This window comes from Mastomys coucha, unplaced genomic scaffold (genome assembly GCF_008632895.1).
Source record: "Mastomys coucha isolate ucsf_1 unplaced genomic scaffold, UCSF_Mcou_1 pScaffold5, whole genome shotgun sequence".
Lineage (NCBI taxonomy): Eukaryota > Metazoa > Chordata > Mammalia > Rodentia > Muridae > Mastomys > Mastomys coucha.
In genome coordinates, this window is record NW_022196911.1 from 54,856,663 (window position 1) to 54,873,658 (window position 16,996).

The window sequence follows — 16,996 nt, forward strand, 5'->3', positions numbered from 1 at the left end:
TAAATTTATTTCGTGTGTGTGCACATATGTGGGCACAGCACACTGTGCTACTCATTTGGAGGTCAGAGGACAATTTGCAGGAGTTTGTTCTCTCTTTCCACCATGTGGCTTTAAGGGACTGATCTCAATTCATCAGGCTTGGTACCAAAGCCTTTATGTACTGTGCAATCTCTCTGGCTCTAAGTCTTTCTTTTAAACAGGTTGCACATGCTCATAAAACAAAACCCAAAAGGAACAAAAAGGTTTTATAATGAAAATTAAAAGAAGGTCACCTCCCAATAACCCAGTTCTTCTCCGAAGAGGCCTCCATTGGTATCACTCTCTGAGTATTCGGTGCTGACAAGAACTGTCAGTCTCCCTTTACTCCTTCCCCTTCTTTATTTTGGAATTTTTTAAATCAACAAGAAGATTGCAAGAATAGTCTAGTAAACACCCTTTTCCAAAATTCACCAATTAACGATTGGCCATATTATGTGAAATATTTTGCAAAGATGATTATCACCTAATGCTTGCAACACCTTACATTCATGTCAGTTTTGTCCATGTGGTCAGTGAGGTGCCAGTGATGGTAAAAGGACCTGCCCACAGCTGGATAAGAGCTTTCCCCTCAGGCTGCAGGCAGACTTTGATCTGGGTTCCTTCATTCCTGATTCCTTGTGCAGGAAAGCATTTCTTTTCTCAAAATGGAAATACACCTCCCTGGGGTAGTCACCAGATGATCAGTGGAAAAGTACACAACTCTGAAGGCATTTCTCTCCTAAAGCCTCCTTGTGACCCGAGCTCAGCTGCTCTCAGTGCCACCAGCTGCTCCAATATCACCTCCATCGTGAAGAATGAGTTAGCTCAGCCTGTTAAAAAAAAAAACAAAAACGCAGGCTGACTCCTGGAACTGCCAGCCAGCTGAGCCTGGAATCTCAGGTCAAAGTGATTGTGTCCTTCCCTCCCCTCTCCTCTTTAGAAACGTCTCACTACGGTCCAGATTGGCCTTACACTCTCCATCTTCCTAGATCTACCTCCAGAGTCCTGGGACCGCATACTCCTTTCTTGTACCTTGGGAACATTTCTGGATGCTCTCTGCTTAGATCCAGCTTACTGCTGCTGGAAGCAGTCCAGTCTCCTAAGGAGCAGGGGTTGTCCCCCTCCAGTCCCCTCCCCTCCCCTCCGCCCATTCTGGACTCCTCTGTCCTTTCCTTTCCAAGTGGCCTTTTGCCTGGGAGTCTGGGCAAGAGTGGCCTGGAGTATATTTAGTTCGGGCCCCATCCTGCAGAGTGACCTTGCACAAGCTATTCGCCGTCTCTGAGCCTTTGTTTCCTCAAGCACAAAACGAAGGTAAGAGTGCTTAACTCTAGCAGAACTGAGCTCCCATAATAGAGTTGACAACTCCTCACGGCTGCTGACATCTTCTAGTCACCTCGAAAAAACACTATGTCTTATTACTTAACTGTTCGGCGCGCCTTACGTAAAACCAGAATGGTCATGGAAAGGTTGTGGAACTTTAATGATCTAAATCGCGGGGAGCGCTTGAAACAATTCCTCGCCTTTATAGTGGTATCTGAGTCGACCACAGACGTAGCACACAGTAGGGGCGCAGGCTAGACGAGGCAGAAGGCCGCAGCAAAGAGGCTACGAGAAAGACAGGGGCCCGCAAGGAGACCGCGGAGATCTACGGCGTCCTTCCGGGAGCAGCCCAGCCCAGTGCCGCAGCTGTCAGGCCGCGGGCGGCGGCGCCAGTCCACCAAACCTGAAAGTTCCATCCCAGCGCCTCCACCTTCCCAGCCTGGACAAGTTACCTTGCGCCACTGCTCCCGGTCCCGCCCCCGCCACCCATTGGTCGACGGGTTTCTTTGTTAGCAGGAGCGTGCGGGTGCCATTGGCCCGCGGGACTGCCGGTTGCGGCGCCCCGCCCCGCCCCGCCCCGCCCCGAGTGCGCGCGGCGTCCAGCTCGGTTCGTTCGCGGTGGCGGCGGGCGCCCGGTGAGCGCGACGGCTGGAGTTGCCGGCCGGCGCCTTGGGGGCGGCCGCGGTGGAGCCAGCGGCCCGAGGCCGCGTCCGTCCATGGGCCCACAGCGGCCGGGCGGCGGGGCGGGGCGCAAGGCGGCGCGCGCGCTCTGAGGCCGCGGCGAGCAGGCGGGGCGCGGCGGGAGAGGGGAGGCCTTTCCGGGCCTGCGGCGGCCAGCGCAAAATGCGGCGGCGGCCGCGCTGAGTCCCCGACCTCCGGGAGCGCGCTGGGCCGTGGCGGCCCGCTCCGCGGCCGCCTAACCGACATGTCGGCGGCCAAGGAAAACCCGTGCAGAAAATTTCAGGCCAACATTTTCAACAAGAGCAAGTGTCAGAACTGCTTCAAGCCCCGCGAGTCGCATCTGCTCAACGACGAGGACCTGACGCAGGTGAGCTGCCGCGGGTGCGGAGCTGGGAGTCCTGCCTGCGAGTCGTGCCGGGGAGTGCGGAGCCTGCGAAGGCCAAGAGAAAATAAAAATGGAGCAGGGAAGAAAAATGCGTGAGAGTTGGGGGATGGGGTTGGAATGGGGGCGGGAAGAGAGTATCGATAGAGCCGGGACAAAGGGAAAAATCCTCAAGAATGCCGAAAAATAACATCCTTTCCCGTTCCCATAGCTCTGCCGTGTGATTCATGCTTGTTGGGTGACTCAAAAATGTCTGGTTTCCCTGGATAGGAACAAAGTGGGGCTTGCTTGCCGCTTGTCAGGACTCCCTCCCACCCCACCCCCGAGACTTGTCTTGGGGCTGGACTCAGACTTGGCCACCAGAGTGTCCCAGGAATTGGCGTGTTTGTGTGGGTCACCCGTTTCCATCTTGTGGAATAGAGCCTGCTCTCCTTCTAAGTCACTGTCACTGTCAGGGTCTGAAGAGAGATGAGGTGTCTCCAGTTGGGGATGGGTGGGTCTTGCTCTTGAACTGAAGGTAGGATGGCTTTTGTTGAGGAGTAGGGGCTTCCCTTGGTTTTGCTCTCTGGCCCAGAAGTCCAAGACCTGTGCATTTTGGGGAAAGTTGGTTCCTCCCCCCCTTCTGTCCTTAAATCTGTTAGGATTTTAGACCAGGTTAGAAGCTCTTCCTAACCCAAGTCAAAGTCACAGTCATGGAAAACATTGACCTAGACCTCCAACCCCGGAGCCGTGTAGGAGATCCGGAACAGTGTAGGAGATCGGAAATTTGTGTTGGTACAAGGCCCCCAGTTTTGGGCAACTGGCCCTTGGGAGCTGGTCGCTCTCAGGTTTCTGGTGTTGAAGATTCCTGGCCTTGTTTGCACCGCTTTGGGAAAACACTGTACATCCTGCTCACCTTTTTGCCCTAGCCCTCTTCCTTTGCCTCTCAGCACCTGCTTGCCCCCTGCTTGCCGACTGCCAGCAGAGTTCCCCATGCATTCCAGCCCAGTGCCACCTAGTTATAGCCACTCCTTTTGGAAAGAGCTGTTTAGACTGAAAACATTGCTTTGAAGTGCCCTGATTTGGCTGTTTTTAAAGCCTTTGTAGGCAAGCAAGCAGGCAAGCAAGGTTTGACTTGTTTTATGGGGCAAACCAGAGTGGAGTAGTAGGGCAGGGGTTATGGTATCATTCTCTGAAGTCAGATTTCCAATAGTCAGGAAGTAGTCAGGAGGCTTAACCAGACTCTCTAAGTCTCAGTCATTGGTTTGTGAGAACACCAAGGGCCTTAGAGACCTGTCTATTTGGGAAGGGTAGGACTCCTGAAGAGAGAGAGATGTGATTTCCTCTTCTCATTTGGGTCCTGTTCTGGAAAGCAGGGTATGGGATATGCAGTGACTGCTTATGACTTTCTGAGGTCTGACCTTGAACGAGTCCCTTTACCTCTTTTTTTTAATTTCCGTATCTGTAAACTGGTAGTAGTAATACTGGCTTATTTCTCCCATGGTGTTATGAAAAGCAAGAAATATGTTTAATTGAGCTTTTCCCCTTATAATTTAACAAACTGAAAAACCACCCATAGAACAGTCAACTTTGATTTAAGAAGTTTCTGGACTTGCCAAAGGCTATTTTGAGGGAGGTTTGTAAGTTTCCAGGTTATTTGAAACAACTGCCTAAACTGGTAATTAGATATTTGTGCTACACTGGGGCTGTATTCTGATTCTTAAATGAATGAGTGGAATTTAAATGTTTGAGTCTAACTTAAAAAAAAAATCTGTTGATTATTAAACTCAAGGGATGAAGCATATTGAAAGTATTGAACTCTTGAATTTGTTGTTTTCAAAATGATTCCCTTTTGAAACAGGCCTGAGACCTCTAGGGCAACTGGAATAGTAGTTCCTAAAATAATGAGTAGGGTTATTTGTGTGGGGAGAGATTAGCCCAGCCTTCTAGCTCCTGGGATCTTTCAGGAAGAAGCTGCTCTTGAAAGGAGAGCAGGGAGACTAGAGGCTCTTGCCAACAACATTTGTCCCTGCTCCTTTGTATCCGCTTCTCCCAGAGCCTTTTGCTCTCCTTATGGCTCCATTAGAAAACCTCAGCCAATTGGTTCCTGTCAGCTTCCCCCAACCCCCTGCTTCCTGCTGCCCCTCCCGCCCAGAGTTTATTTTAGACTGTCCAAGCTGGAGGATACATCAGCCATCATCCAAGCCACCCCCTCTGTAATAGTTGAGGATGTGAGCCGAGGGAGGCAGGGACAGCTTCTGCTCTCAAGGATGTCATCTTCCCAGGAGCCTTCTGATTTGAGCTTTATTTCCTCAGCTGTTGGTTTTGTTTATTTGTTTTCCCCTAGAGAGGTAGGGAACCTCTTTCAGGCATGCCTATGTTGTGGTATCAAACTGGCAAGCACTTGGAGGTCAGTTAAGCTCCAGCCACTTCCTTTCCCTGAAGAAAACCCTGAAACTCAGAGAAGGGAAAGCCTCGCAGGAGCATAGCATGGACTCCTAAATGCCCTGTTGTCCACAGCAGCCACCCCATGAGCACATCAGGATAGTTGAGTTTCAGAAGGCGCCACGGAGTCCTGCTTTCCCACCCCTGAAATTCAGACGAATCTGTGGTAAACTAGTCAGAGTTCTTGCTACCCAGGCGATGCTGTGCTTGCCCCAGCCCTGTTCCCAGAGTGACATTTTTCTTCAGTCCTCTTATGCATTTCTCTGCATGGGGCCAAATATCACTTAAACCTTCTTTTAAAAAGTAACATTTCTTTACTGTGTTGATATGGGCACCCACTTGTCACCATGCACCACCACCATGACTCAGTTCTCTCCTTCATCATGGTTCTGGGGATCAAACTCAGGTCATTGGGCTTGGCAACACAGGCCTTTACCTGCCGAGCCATCTGTCTCACCTGTCCTCATTCAACGTTTTAAAGCCTGAACTTTGTGTTTGTATTTGTTCCACAGTATACTTATTTCTTCTTGAGAATGTTTAGAGTTTCTTTTCATGTTATTACATCTAAAAACATCAAAATCGTTTTCTATATGGGCCCCTTTGGGATGTACTATAATTTAACCCATTCCCCCAGTGATGGACAGTTAAGGCTGCTGCTGAAGTTTTGCTTTTATAAACAGTGAATATAGCCAGCAAGATGGCTCAACAGGTAAAAGTGCTTGTTGTTTAAGCCCAGCCCTGGTGGCATGAGTCCTTTCTCCTGAACCCATAGCAAAGGTGGAAGAAGAAGCCAAGTCTGTAGAGTTAGTCTCTGACTGTCACCTGGGTGCTATGGAATGTATATGGCCACACACACTTCATAAATACACTCATGCAAACAACACACTAATTTTAAAAATAAAGTAGTAATTTTAAAAATAAAGTAAGTGCCGTCCTCTTAAAAGATTTATTTTTATTACATTTAATTATCAGGAGGAGTGAGAGTGAGTGAATGAAAGAGAGAGAGAGAGAGAGAGAGAGAGAGAGAGAGAGAGAGAGAGAGAGAGAGATTGATTTGTGCATATGTGGAAGTGGAAGCCAAAGGTGTTGAATCCCCTGGAACTGGAGTTACAGATAGTTGTCAGTTGCCTGATGTGGGTGCTTGGAGTTGAACTCTGGTCCTCAGGAAAAACAGCAAGTGCTCTGAACCCTTGAGTTGTCTCTCCAACCCAATTGTATCTGTCTTAGCTTTATAGTGCTTTTGATTGGGTGTGTGCGTGCAGGAATGCAAATATTTCTCTGGGGCAGATACCTAAAAATAAAATGGTTGGGTTAACATCAAGCTCACTAAATTTCCAAAACAGTATCATAACATTTTCAGAAATGGACATTACCAAATGATTTCATTCTTTAAACGAGTTTCCTGTTAAACTCCCTTTTTAAAGATTTGGTTCTTAAGTTATTTTTAATCACATATATGTATGCATCTTAATGTAGACATGTCATGTGAATGCAGATTTGAAGGACTCTTACATAGCCCAAGCTGTCCTTGAACTCGGTTTGGAGCTGTGGCATTCATTGGCTTGCTGATCCTCCTGTTTCCACCTCCAGAATGCTGCATTAAGTATGGGCATGTGCCTTTCTCTGTAGTATGTATTGAGTTTCTTTTCTTTGTCCTGTGGATTGTTGTTTACATTGCATTGTCTGCTGATGTTCACATTAGGCCTTTTCCCTGATGATAGGAAGTTTTTGTATATGCTTTTTGTCAGGGTCTACAAACTTTGTACAGAGGGTTTAATATAATTTAGCCTTTGTGGGCCATATAGAGTCTGGAATTATATTGCTGTTACCGTATATAATGAGCTATAGATGACACATGAGCCCAAGGGATGTGGTTGTATTCTGGTAAAATTTTATTAGCAAAAACAGGTAGCTACCTGGCTGCATTGACCTGGGAGCTATAGTTTGGCACCTCTTTCCCAACACATACATGGCAGGTTTTCTTTTCCCCCCAAGTGTCACTTGTCTCTGTGTGTGGCTATTTTTTATATAGTAGTTTTAAAATGAATGAAGTTGGAACTGGGATCACAGATCATAGTAGAACCCGTGTAGTAAAGTACAGGTGAATGCAGTTAAATCTGTTTTCCTCTATCATTTGTAATTTTATTAATTTATTAGATTATACTTATTTAGTGTGTATTTATTATTGGTTGGTTTACTATTTATGCTTAATTTTTCAAATTTATCAGACTTGCTTTTAGGAAAAATCACAAAAGTAAAGGCAGAGGATCTAGAAGAGGTCATGGGGGTAGTCCAAGTGGATTCCTAGGAAGATCTTTCATAGCAATGGTAAGAACCAGAGAGAAAAGGAGGTTGAACAGATTTCCTGGTAGAGAAAGCCAGGGCGTATTGAAGTATTCTTTATTAAAAATTTATTTATTTTATGTGTGTGAATTTTGCCTGCTTGTGTATATGTGTGTCACATATACATTTGCATGCCTGTTGCCTTGGGAGGCTAGAAGAGAGGGTATCAGATCCCATGGAACTAGAGTTATAGGTAGTTGGTAGCCATCCTATAAGTGCTGGAAACCAATCTCAGGTCCCCTGCAAGAGCTCTTAAACCCTGAGCCATCTTTTCAGCGCTAGTTATCTTTAACACAGACAGAAAAAGCAAATTTGGAGTGGGTTTAGGTTGAAATTCTGAGGTAAATCTAACCTTGTGAGGGTGTATAACCAGTGTGGCTTCTTAAGGTGAAGCCATCCATCCAGAGCTAGAAGTGAATGTTGAGCTCAGTGAAGGTCTGTGTGTTCATTTGGGTGTCTGTTGAAGTTACAGATATGAGTGGTTTACGTAGAGGAGATTAAGTGCGAAGAGAACCTCTATTGCCATGTGCAGGTAGAAGAGAGAAGCCCTGAGGGAAGCGGGGAGGTGGCTTAGAGAGGCTGCTTAATGGGGGGACAGGTCTCTCTGGAGCTCCTAGTCCTTCTGGTCTGATTATGTCTGTGTTAGGCCCTGACTATATCCTACTGCCATAGCTCAAGGGCTATAAGGTGGGAAGCTCTGATACAGAGGACCAAGCTAGGACTGTATTTCCATGGAACGTTTATTCCATTAGGGTTCCATTTGGTCTTCTTATTTTCTTAGTTCCAGGATACAGAATTTGTCTGAAAATGTTTATCTCAGAAACAGTGGAGAAATCTCTCGTCCATCTAAATTTTAGACTATTGGTAATTATGTGTAGTTGTCAAATGTTTATTTTAGACATCTTTATTTTAGACTTGGTAATTATGTGTAGTTGTCACATGTTTATTTTAGATTATTGGTAATTATGTGTAGTTGTTGCATGTTTGGCAGGGATGTGACTGAAGTTCCAGATACATAAAATCCCCTTATACATAACCAAGGTCATGAGAAGATTCAATATCATTCATTAGTCATTAGGGAAAGCAAATAATTACAGTGAGATTCCACTTCATATTCACAGGGGATAATTATAATTCTAAAAACAAAAAGCCACAATTTAATAAAAGTAGGTGAAGATCTGAAGAAATTTCAACTCTTGGTCTTTGCTGGTGGGAACAAGATGGTTGTCACTGCTATGGAAAACAGTTCAACAATTTCTCAAGAAGTTAGATGTCAAATTATTGTGAGCCAGTAGTTCCAGAAAAATTGAAAGGAGGTGTACTCTAATATTTGTATGTAATGTTCATGGCAGCAGACAATGGCCAAAAGATAACAAAAGTTTTAAGTCATGGGGCAGTGATGACATCCTGTGGATCCATACAGTGAACTGTACTTTCATTTAACAGGGAGTCATACTGTAACATAGGTGTACCAAGGGGACCATGATGCCAAGTCAAAGACTCACATACAAGAGATCACACAGTATAGGAATGATGTCTTTTCTTAATATCTGTATATTTATATATATAACCTATTTATATGTATTGTTAATTATATACATAATGACCAGAACAAATACATCAATAGAAACAGAAGGCAGATTGGTGGCTGCTAGAGACTGGGGCTTTGAAGGATGGAGTGGACATTAACAGTATCTGGTGGTTTCTGGAGTGAAGACCAGGGATTGGATTTTTTTTCCCCTTAGCAGGCAAGATAGCAAATATTTTAGGTTGGATAGGTCAACTGGCAAAATCAAAATATTTTTATAATTATTTATATAACCATTTAAAGAACGTAAAAGGTGCTAGGCATAGTGGTACATACCTATATATAAGTCCTTGGGAGGTTGAGGGAAGAAGACCACGGTTTGAGGTCAGCCTTGACTACAGAGTGAGTAAAAACAAATAAATAAAATATAAAGCCATAAAAATACAATTTTATTATAAGAGAGTGAAAGTGTGTACATGTGTGTGCATGGTGGGGGATTAGAAGATAACTTGGTGGAGCTGCTGCTCTCCCACCTTTATATAGGTCTCAGGATTGAACTCAGGTCATCAGGGCTTTTGCTGTAAGAGCTTTCTACCCACTGAGCCACCTCAGCAGCCAGCCCAGTTGTATTTTCTTTAATCTGATATATCCAAAAACATTTTCATTTCATCATGTAAAGAAGTTTAAATGTGGGTCTGGAGAGATGGCTCAATGGGTAAGAACACTGACTGCTCTTTTGAAGGTCCTGAGTTCAAATCCCAGCAACCACATGGTGGCTCACAACCACCCGTAATAAGATCTGACGCCCTCTTCTGGTGTGTCTGAAGACAGTTACAGTGTACTTAATTATAATAATAAATAAATCTTTGGGCCAGAGCGAGGTCAAGCGAGGCCAACCAGAGTGAGCAGAGGTCCTAAAAAAGTCAATTCCCAATAACCAGATGAAGGTTCACAACTATTTGTACAGCTACATTGTGTACTCATATACATAAAATAAATAAATAAATCTTTAAAAAAAGTTTAAATGTGTTTTTTACCTTCTGGTGAGATTTGGTTCATACAGACACCTTCTTGTTTAGCTATGCTTAGCTGCTGCCTAGCAGTTCTGGCCACAGCTGGGCCTTCCAGGTTCTTCCATAGACTCAGGCATGCCATGTGGGAAGAAGGCTTTCTCTCTCCTAACCTCAGTGTTAGCCTACAGAAAGCTCTGGGCTAGACACCCCTGTATTTTTCTTTTCTTACCTGCTACCTGTCTGGGCCCTTTCTCTTGCCCTTAGTGTCTTCTTGCCAACTTTTGGGAGTTTGTTTTTCCTATGAATATCACATTTTCTTTAATAATTATAATTAATTCCTTTCAGAAACTTTCTGTGGGTTCTGACCCCACCCTTGTTAGAGGCAAAGTTTGGTGACAGAAGGCAGAAGGATTCTGGCTACAGCCCAGACTGTTTGCAGGTTGGCTTTTTGGGAAGCTAGTCAATTCCGGAGCAGGCCTGAGTATATCATCGATCTCTGTGCAGCACGCAGTTGCAAGCCATTTGACAGAGACCGTGTCTCATGAAGCTTCTTTGGCCTTTAGTTGTCTTTTAGCTTGCTTCCCTGGGCTGAAATTTCCTTCAAAGTTATTTTTCCCTTGTCATGCAGAGGGACTGCAGTTCAGAGCTGTGTTCTCTTTGCACAGGTGTGCAAGGTGACCCATAAACTTGACTTGAGGCCTTTGAACTGTGGAGTGGTCACCCGCCTTCTGCTCATTGGAGAACATGCTATTGGACCTGTGCAGACCCTAGTACCCCCTACATGGTCATCAGTGTTCTAAAGCATACTGATGGCCTTTCCTGTGGGTAGACCTCTTATCTTGAGCCATCTTGTGACTACCAGAACCCCATGCCATTTTAATGAAATCAAGGCATTTGATTTGAATATTTGTCTTCATTATTTATTTATTTATCTGCTTACCTTCATGTTTGTTTGAGACAGGGTCTCTCTGTGTAGCTCTGAGTGGCCTGGAACTTCATTGTGTAGACAAGGCTGGCCTCAGACTCACAGAGATCTACCTGTCTCTGCCTCCTGAGTGCTGGGATTAAAGGCATGCACCACCTAACCAATATAAATGTTTACCTTTAAGTGGTTGCCAAGCTGCTTAATTTTTTTTAAATTTATTACATTTTACTTGTATGCAGTGTGCATTCGCACAGTGATTTGGAATATTCAGCTTCAGATAGAAAACAAGTCTTTTTCATCCTTAGAACTTTGTTCTCCATCTGTATGACACGGTTGGCCCAGATGGGTAGTTTAAGACTTCCAGTAAGTCCTGGGTCTTTTCACCAAAAAGAATGATGAAAAGTATGGTACTATCTAGGGTTCTGGATGACAGAGGACCTTAGGTCATCCCTGAGGGCCTGGGAGGTGATTTGAAAACTCTGCCCCAGATCTTGTGCTGTTCCACTTTCTGTAGTTGAAGCAGTTCCCAGCAGTGACCTGCCACTGCCCTCTCATCTACTCCCACAGTGTCATTAAGCCATTCTGGAGAAGGTGGGGAGAGCCAGTGGGTTAATTTGCTGGCGTTTTGTCTCTAGAGACTGGAACTGGAATCTTCCAAACCACTCACTGGTTTTCTCAGTCAAGGTCACCCTAGTTCACATGAAACCACAGTTTGGTTTTGCCTGGGGCTGTCTTCCTGGGTTTGGCTCAGGGATACCACATGGCCTTGGTGAGTAAAGCTTGTAGTGGACCTAATGTATTTGGCTCTGCACCTCCTTCATCCCTGCCCCAGCCCGAACATGTTTGATTACCTATCAGATTCATAATTCCATAAGGCCCAAGAGACTAGAGGTCAGCTTGACAGGTGGCAGCCTGACTCCCAGGTAGAGAAAGGTACTGCTCACTGAAGCTGTGACACAGAACTTAGGTCCTTGTGACTCCTATGCAAGTCACGCATGGGCTATGAACTCACTTTCCACAGTTCAGGAGGGGCATATAAATTTGGCATTTATCTTTTGCCTGTCTTGGGCAGTTCTGTTGTCAGGAGTTGGTGTCTTATAGAATAAATCATAGTGCTAAGAAAGAGGGGCCTGTCCCTTTCCTACCCTTTCAACCCTGTTAAGTAAATGAGTTGTCTTTGCTTAATAGATGGAACAACTAAGAGCTGTGAGTTTTTGTGCTTAGGTTTCAGGAAAGTTAGTATGGGCTTTTCCAGAATTTTATTTGGCTTCCTTGCCCTTGGTAAATTAACCTGTTAACAAAGAGAGATTCCCTAGTTTAGGGGTATTTACAGGGGATGTGTGTGCACAATGTATGTGTCTTCACCTTCTGCAGCTATGATAAGCTGCAGGGAACCTCATTTCCCCTAAACAGGCCACTAGCCTGTGGTAATGGTCACACCTTTAGCATATCTATGAATAGGAGTCACTGTTTTTATCCCCTGAAAGAATTCAGAATTGGGAAATAACCATGTCCTTGATCTTCACAGGCACTGGTTAAACAGACAAACCAGCTCCTGGGTACACTCTGTGCATGTTATTTCTTACCTCCTTCTTAATCTTACCCTGGCTGAAGGGGCCGTGTGAAATGGGAACAGCTGCTCAGAGCCTCAGTGGAGTAGAGAAAGGGGGTCATTTTCAAGGTCCCCTGGTTTACAGTCTGAGCATCACTGTTAGGACTAGGGAAGACACTGGGGCATGGGAGCCTTGGGACCCTGTGAGGTCAAGATATCTGCCTGGTTTCTACTTTGAGGATGTGCTATGACCTAGAAATCTGACAGCTGCACTGCACTTTTCCATTTTGGTGTGCCACATAAGATAGACAGTTGGAATAGTAGTAAGCAGGCTTCCAGCACAGATTTGGTTCACATCCAGCCTTTTTCCTATGGATGTGTAGGCTTCTTAGGGTTAAGTTTCTGTGCCCTCATCTGAAAGTTAGGATATCTTAACACCTATCTTGGAAGTCTAGAGAACAACCAGGTATGAGCTACACATAAAAGCCCAGTAACTACAGGGGCACAGGAGGGCTGAGCTCATCAATACCAGGGAGAGTGGGCACTCAGTAAACAGGATGTTTTGCATGCACTGAACATGAAGTACAGAGTGAACATGTGGCACATAGGCCCTGCCCATGGAGTATACTCACTTAGCGCTCTCTTTTCTGTTAACTATGTAACTTGGCCTGTCCTTAAAGTCAGTATCCTTCTGCTTCAGTAGCTTGAATTTTGGGATTACTGGTGCGTGCCACCACACCTGGTCCATCTGCCCTGAGTGTCTACTTGACTCGGCCTGGCTATCTGGGCAGATGCCGTAAAGGGCTGGAGCTAAACAGGGTGCTAGAGCTAAACCAGGTGGGAGATTTTGCTGGATAGTTTTATGTCAACTTGTCCCAAGCTAAAGTCACCTGACAGGAGGGAACCTCAATTAAGAAAATGCCTCCATGAGATCAGGTTGTAGGCAGGCCTGTTGGGGATTCTCTTAATTTGTGATTGATAGAGGAAGGCACAGCCCAATGTGGGTGGGGGCCACTCCTGGGTTAATGGTCCTGGATTTCATAAGAAAACAGTCTGAGCAAGCCATGGAGAGCAAGCCAGTGAGCAGCACCCCACCATGGCCTCTGTATCAGCTCCTGCTTCCAGGTTCCTGCCCTGTTGAGTTCTCCCCTGACTTCTTTCAATGTGAATTGTTATGAAATAAGCCAGATGAATTCTTTCCTCTTCAACTTACTTTTGGACATTGTGTTTCATTAAAGTAATAGAAACCCTAACTAAGACAGAGAGATTAAGACTGGAGGGACCTGCTTGGACTCCATTCTGAAGCTGCAATTGAGAAAATGAGTACAGATAAGGGATATCTGACCTTTCAAGCCTATTCTGTCTCTCCCAGCCCACCAGTGGTGAGCCCCTGGACACCAATGTTTTTTTTCTATAGCTACTCTGTACCTCTGGTGGTTGTTTTCACATTGGCCAGGAGAGATCAACAGGTTCTGCTCAGTCTTGTTTGTTTGTGTAGGTTTGGTTTCTGGAAGATGGCAGTATGAAGATTGAACTGGTTTGAAGACTTTTTATAATACCACAAGTGAAAGAACTAGATGTCACCAGCTGAGATTTCCACCTCAGGCTGTCTGAGTCCTCTTTATGTAGAAAGTGGATGGATAACACAGGAGGGAGATGCAAAAGAACCTAACCTCATCTATGCCATGTCCCCAGTATCAGCTAAGCAGTTGCCTTTTAAGTGCCAAGTAGAATGCTGAGGTAGGTAGAGGACAGCCCTAGCCATAGCCAGGCCTGGTCAGAATTGCTGGCTGGGCAAGAAATCTGGCCAGGATGTATTATAGCCCCTAGTCTCCAGTATTGAATTAGTCCCTCAGCTAGCATATTGTCATGCTGTCTCAGGGCTCTTTTAGATGCTTAGCCATATGGAATGGAAACTACTGAAGGCTCTTCCATAAGAGCATATACCTGGGCAGACAAGCCCAGTATGATGGGCTTGTCATACATTCCAGTGTATGTCTGCCTTCCTGCCTGGAAGCTTGTGAGTCCTCTTTGTGACCATGATTAGCTGGCAGCACATGGTCTGCCATGGTGCACAGGTGATTCTGGTTTGAAATTACAAGGGTATCGGCTTGCTCTGGAGTATGCTTCTCTCTCTCTCCCCCTGATATTCATAGCTGACAAAACTGTTGCCCCAGGCCACTGTTAACTCTTTCATATTCGTAACTTTCTTATAGGTGAAGGGATAAAAGAAGTCCTGCGACTTGTTGGCAAGAGCTATGCCAAAGCATAGACCAGCTCCCATCCTCCTGGATAGATGCAGATTAGCTGTCTGCCAAGTGGGCAGGCTAGAGGATCCAGTTTGGGCTGTCCTTGTTTAAGTGTGCTATCTCATGCTTGTCTTTCCATCATGCTCCTGCACTAGTTTTGTTTTTGTTTTTAATGAGACGGGTGGCTCTGCGTGGAACTGGTCATGACTTTTGTTCAAAGCCGCTGCCCAGAGGCTGTCTGACATCACTATCATTCTCCCCTCTCCCACAAAAGGCATCCTACTCTAACAGTCTTGCAGCCATGAGCAGGCTATCAGGGAAGACACTTTTAATAACACTCTCTTCCCCCAGCAGGGCCTAGGCTTATAGGACTCTTTTAGGCTAGTTAGAACAGAGGGGAGGAGGTATAGCTCATATCTGTGGGCCTGCCTGTTATGTGCTAAGGGTGTGGGATCTGTTGTATTTTTGTTTGTCTCTGTTCTTTAAGATGTAATCCATGCCATGGCGCACGCCTTTAATCCCAGCACTTGGGAAGCAGAGACAGGAGGATTGAGCACTTGGGAGGCAGTATCCCCAGGTGCTTACTACATTGAATCTGCTTTCTTTCACTATGGGAATTTCATAAAATGGAATCATAGAACCTGTGACCTTTAATCTGGGTTCCTTGACTCAACTAATATTCTTATGGGATTCCCTATCTTGAGTACTATTTAGAATTTCATTCATCTTTTTTCATAATTTATAATATTTCAGGGTATGACTGCACTACATTTTGTTGATTTATTCCCCAGTTAATGGCATGTTGGTCATTCCTACCTTTTTGTCAAGTGGAGTAGTGTTGCTGTGAATATTTTTATATAGATATTTAAGCATCTGCTGTCACCTTTCCAGTGGAGACCTGAGGGTAGGATCTCTGGACTACTGCATTTCTGCTATTGGGCTGGATGTTTGCCTGTCTGTCATGTGATAGAATCAGCCGTGGAGCTGCCTAGAGCCCAGTGGCAGTGCTCTTTCTTTCTGGCTGTAAGTACAGTGAGCTCCAGGTACTAGTGCAAGGGCCATGCTGTCTCAGAAATCTTGAGATTTCCATTCTTTCTATCCTTTCATTTCATTTGAGTTGCTGAACTAAAAAAACAAAAAAACCTAAGGCAGCTGTAGGGACTGTTGGCAAGAGAGCTCAAGGGTATAGGACTGGAAAGCTGGACAGCCCAGTGATGCAGGCTCACTGGAATGTGAAAGGGACTCACGTTGCCTAGAATTGGATCTCAGATGATTTTGGGATTTGCTGGAGAGGAAAGACCTTCTCAGTCCTGTTGGCCTACAGTATTACAGTTTTTTATGTTTTGGGTTTTTTCTCTTATTAATTTGAAACAAAACATGGAACTTTGAGACTGGCTTGATGGTCTACACTGTTGGCCTTAGCACCAAGGAAGCTGAGGCTGGAGGATGATGAGTTCAAGACCAGGGCAAATAGTACCTTAGTGTTTATGAAAAAAAATGTGTTTTATGGGTCCTTAAAAGAATACTACAACTGCTGATCTAACTCAAGGTGATCTGTTTGCAAAAGACTCCATGTGCCTTGGAGTGATTATCCTGCCATGAAGAGTGCACTGTGGATAGAGACAGGGCAACAGCAAGGGAGACAGGTGAGTGAGTGCATGTGTGGCAGAGGGATGCCAAGGCTGTAGAGCAGGAGTGATCACAGGTCTGTGGACACTCCTGCTCTTGCCACCAGCCTGCTCTGGATTGATTCATCCTTCCAAAGCTCCTGGAGACTTAATGTAGCACAGGGGAGGCCATCAGCACTTGGAAAGGACTTCATGTGAAAACAGACTTCTGAGATATGAGTGTGCTTTGGGGCTGCAGACAGGGTGACCTCAGGTGCTGGGGCTGTGCTGGAGTGGGGTCTGGAGCCTTATGCAGTCTGTGGACTAGTTAATGGGACAGGCTCTCCTCGTTGGCTTTGCAGCTGACTTCACTCTCCATCTTTCCTGGAATTGGGTTTTGGGTAACTCCTAGGGACCCTCCTCTAGATCCTGACCTCCCCTTCTAACTATCAACTAGTGTTGATATGGCCAAGTCAATCACCCTCTGCTTTGTGTGAATATGAGTATTAAAAGTGGAGCTGAGCCTGGCGGTGGTGGTGCATGCCTTTAATCCCAGCACTTGGGAGGCAGAGGCAGGTGGATTTCTGAGTTTGAGGCCAGCCTGGTCTACAGAGTGAGTTCCAGGACAGCCAGGGCTATACAGAGAAACCCTGTCTTGAAAAACCAAAAAAGAAAAAAGAAAAAGGGAAAAAAAAAAAGTGGAACTGGGCGTGGAGACATAGTCCCAGCTCTTGAGAAGTAGAGGCAGGAAGAGCTGTCTGAGTTTGAGGCCAGCCTGGTCTGTGTATCAAGTTCCAGGTCAGCAAAAGCTACATAGTGCAACTCAGTCTTTAAAAAAAGAGACAGAGTAGCCGGGCGGTAGGTGGTGGTGCACACCTTTAATCCTAGCACTTGGGAGGCAGAGGCAGGCGGATTTCTGATTTCGAGGCCAGCCTGGTCTACAGAGTGAGCTCC

At 45.5% G+C, this 16,996-nt stretch overlaps 1 protein-coding gene and 1 long non-coding RNA gene across 9 annotated transcripts in view; one reads left to right on the plus strand and one right to left on the minus strand.

The window, feature by feature from the left end:
* Positions 1 to 359: 359 nt before the first annotated feature.
* LOC116077879 lies at positions 360 to 1,773 on the minus strand. The gene is made up of 2 exons (XR_004113362.1): positions 1,443 to 1,773; positions 360 to 848 (listed from the first exon to the last, which is right to left on the minus strand). It is a non-coding gene; the product is annotated as an uncharacterized LOC116077879 (long non-coding RNA).
* Positions 1,774 to 1,918: 145 nt separating this feature from the next.
* The window catches only part of Mprip (myosin phosphatase Rho interacting protein), a 116,067-nt gene continuing 100,989 nt past the window's right edge, over positions 1,919 to 16,996 (plus strand). For 4 of the 8 annotated variants that reach the window (XM_031352722.1, XM_031352721.1, XM_031352720.1 and 1 more), the window contains exon 1: positions 1,919 to 2,386. In XM_031352722.1, coding sequence (XP_031208582.1) covers positions 2,264 to 2,386 — 123 coding nt within the window. In that variant the 5' untranslated portion in view covers positions 1,919 to 2,263. The remainder of the gene's footprint in view (positions 2,387 to 16,996) is intronic. The other 4 variants (XM_031352731.1, XM_031352730.1, XM_031352729.1 and 1 more) reach the window with 2 other exon arrangements.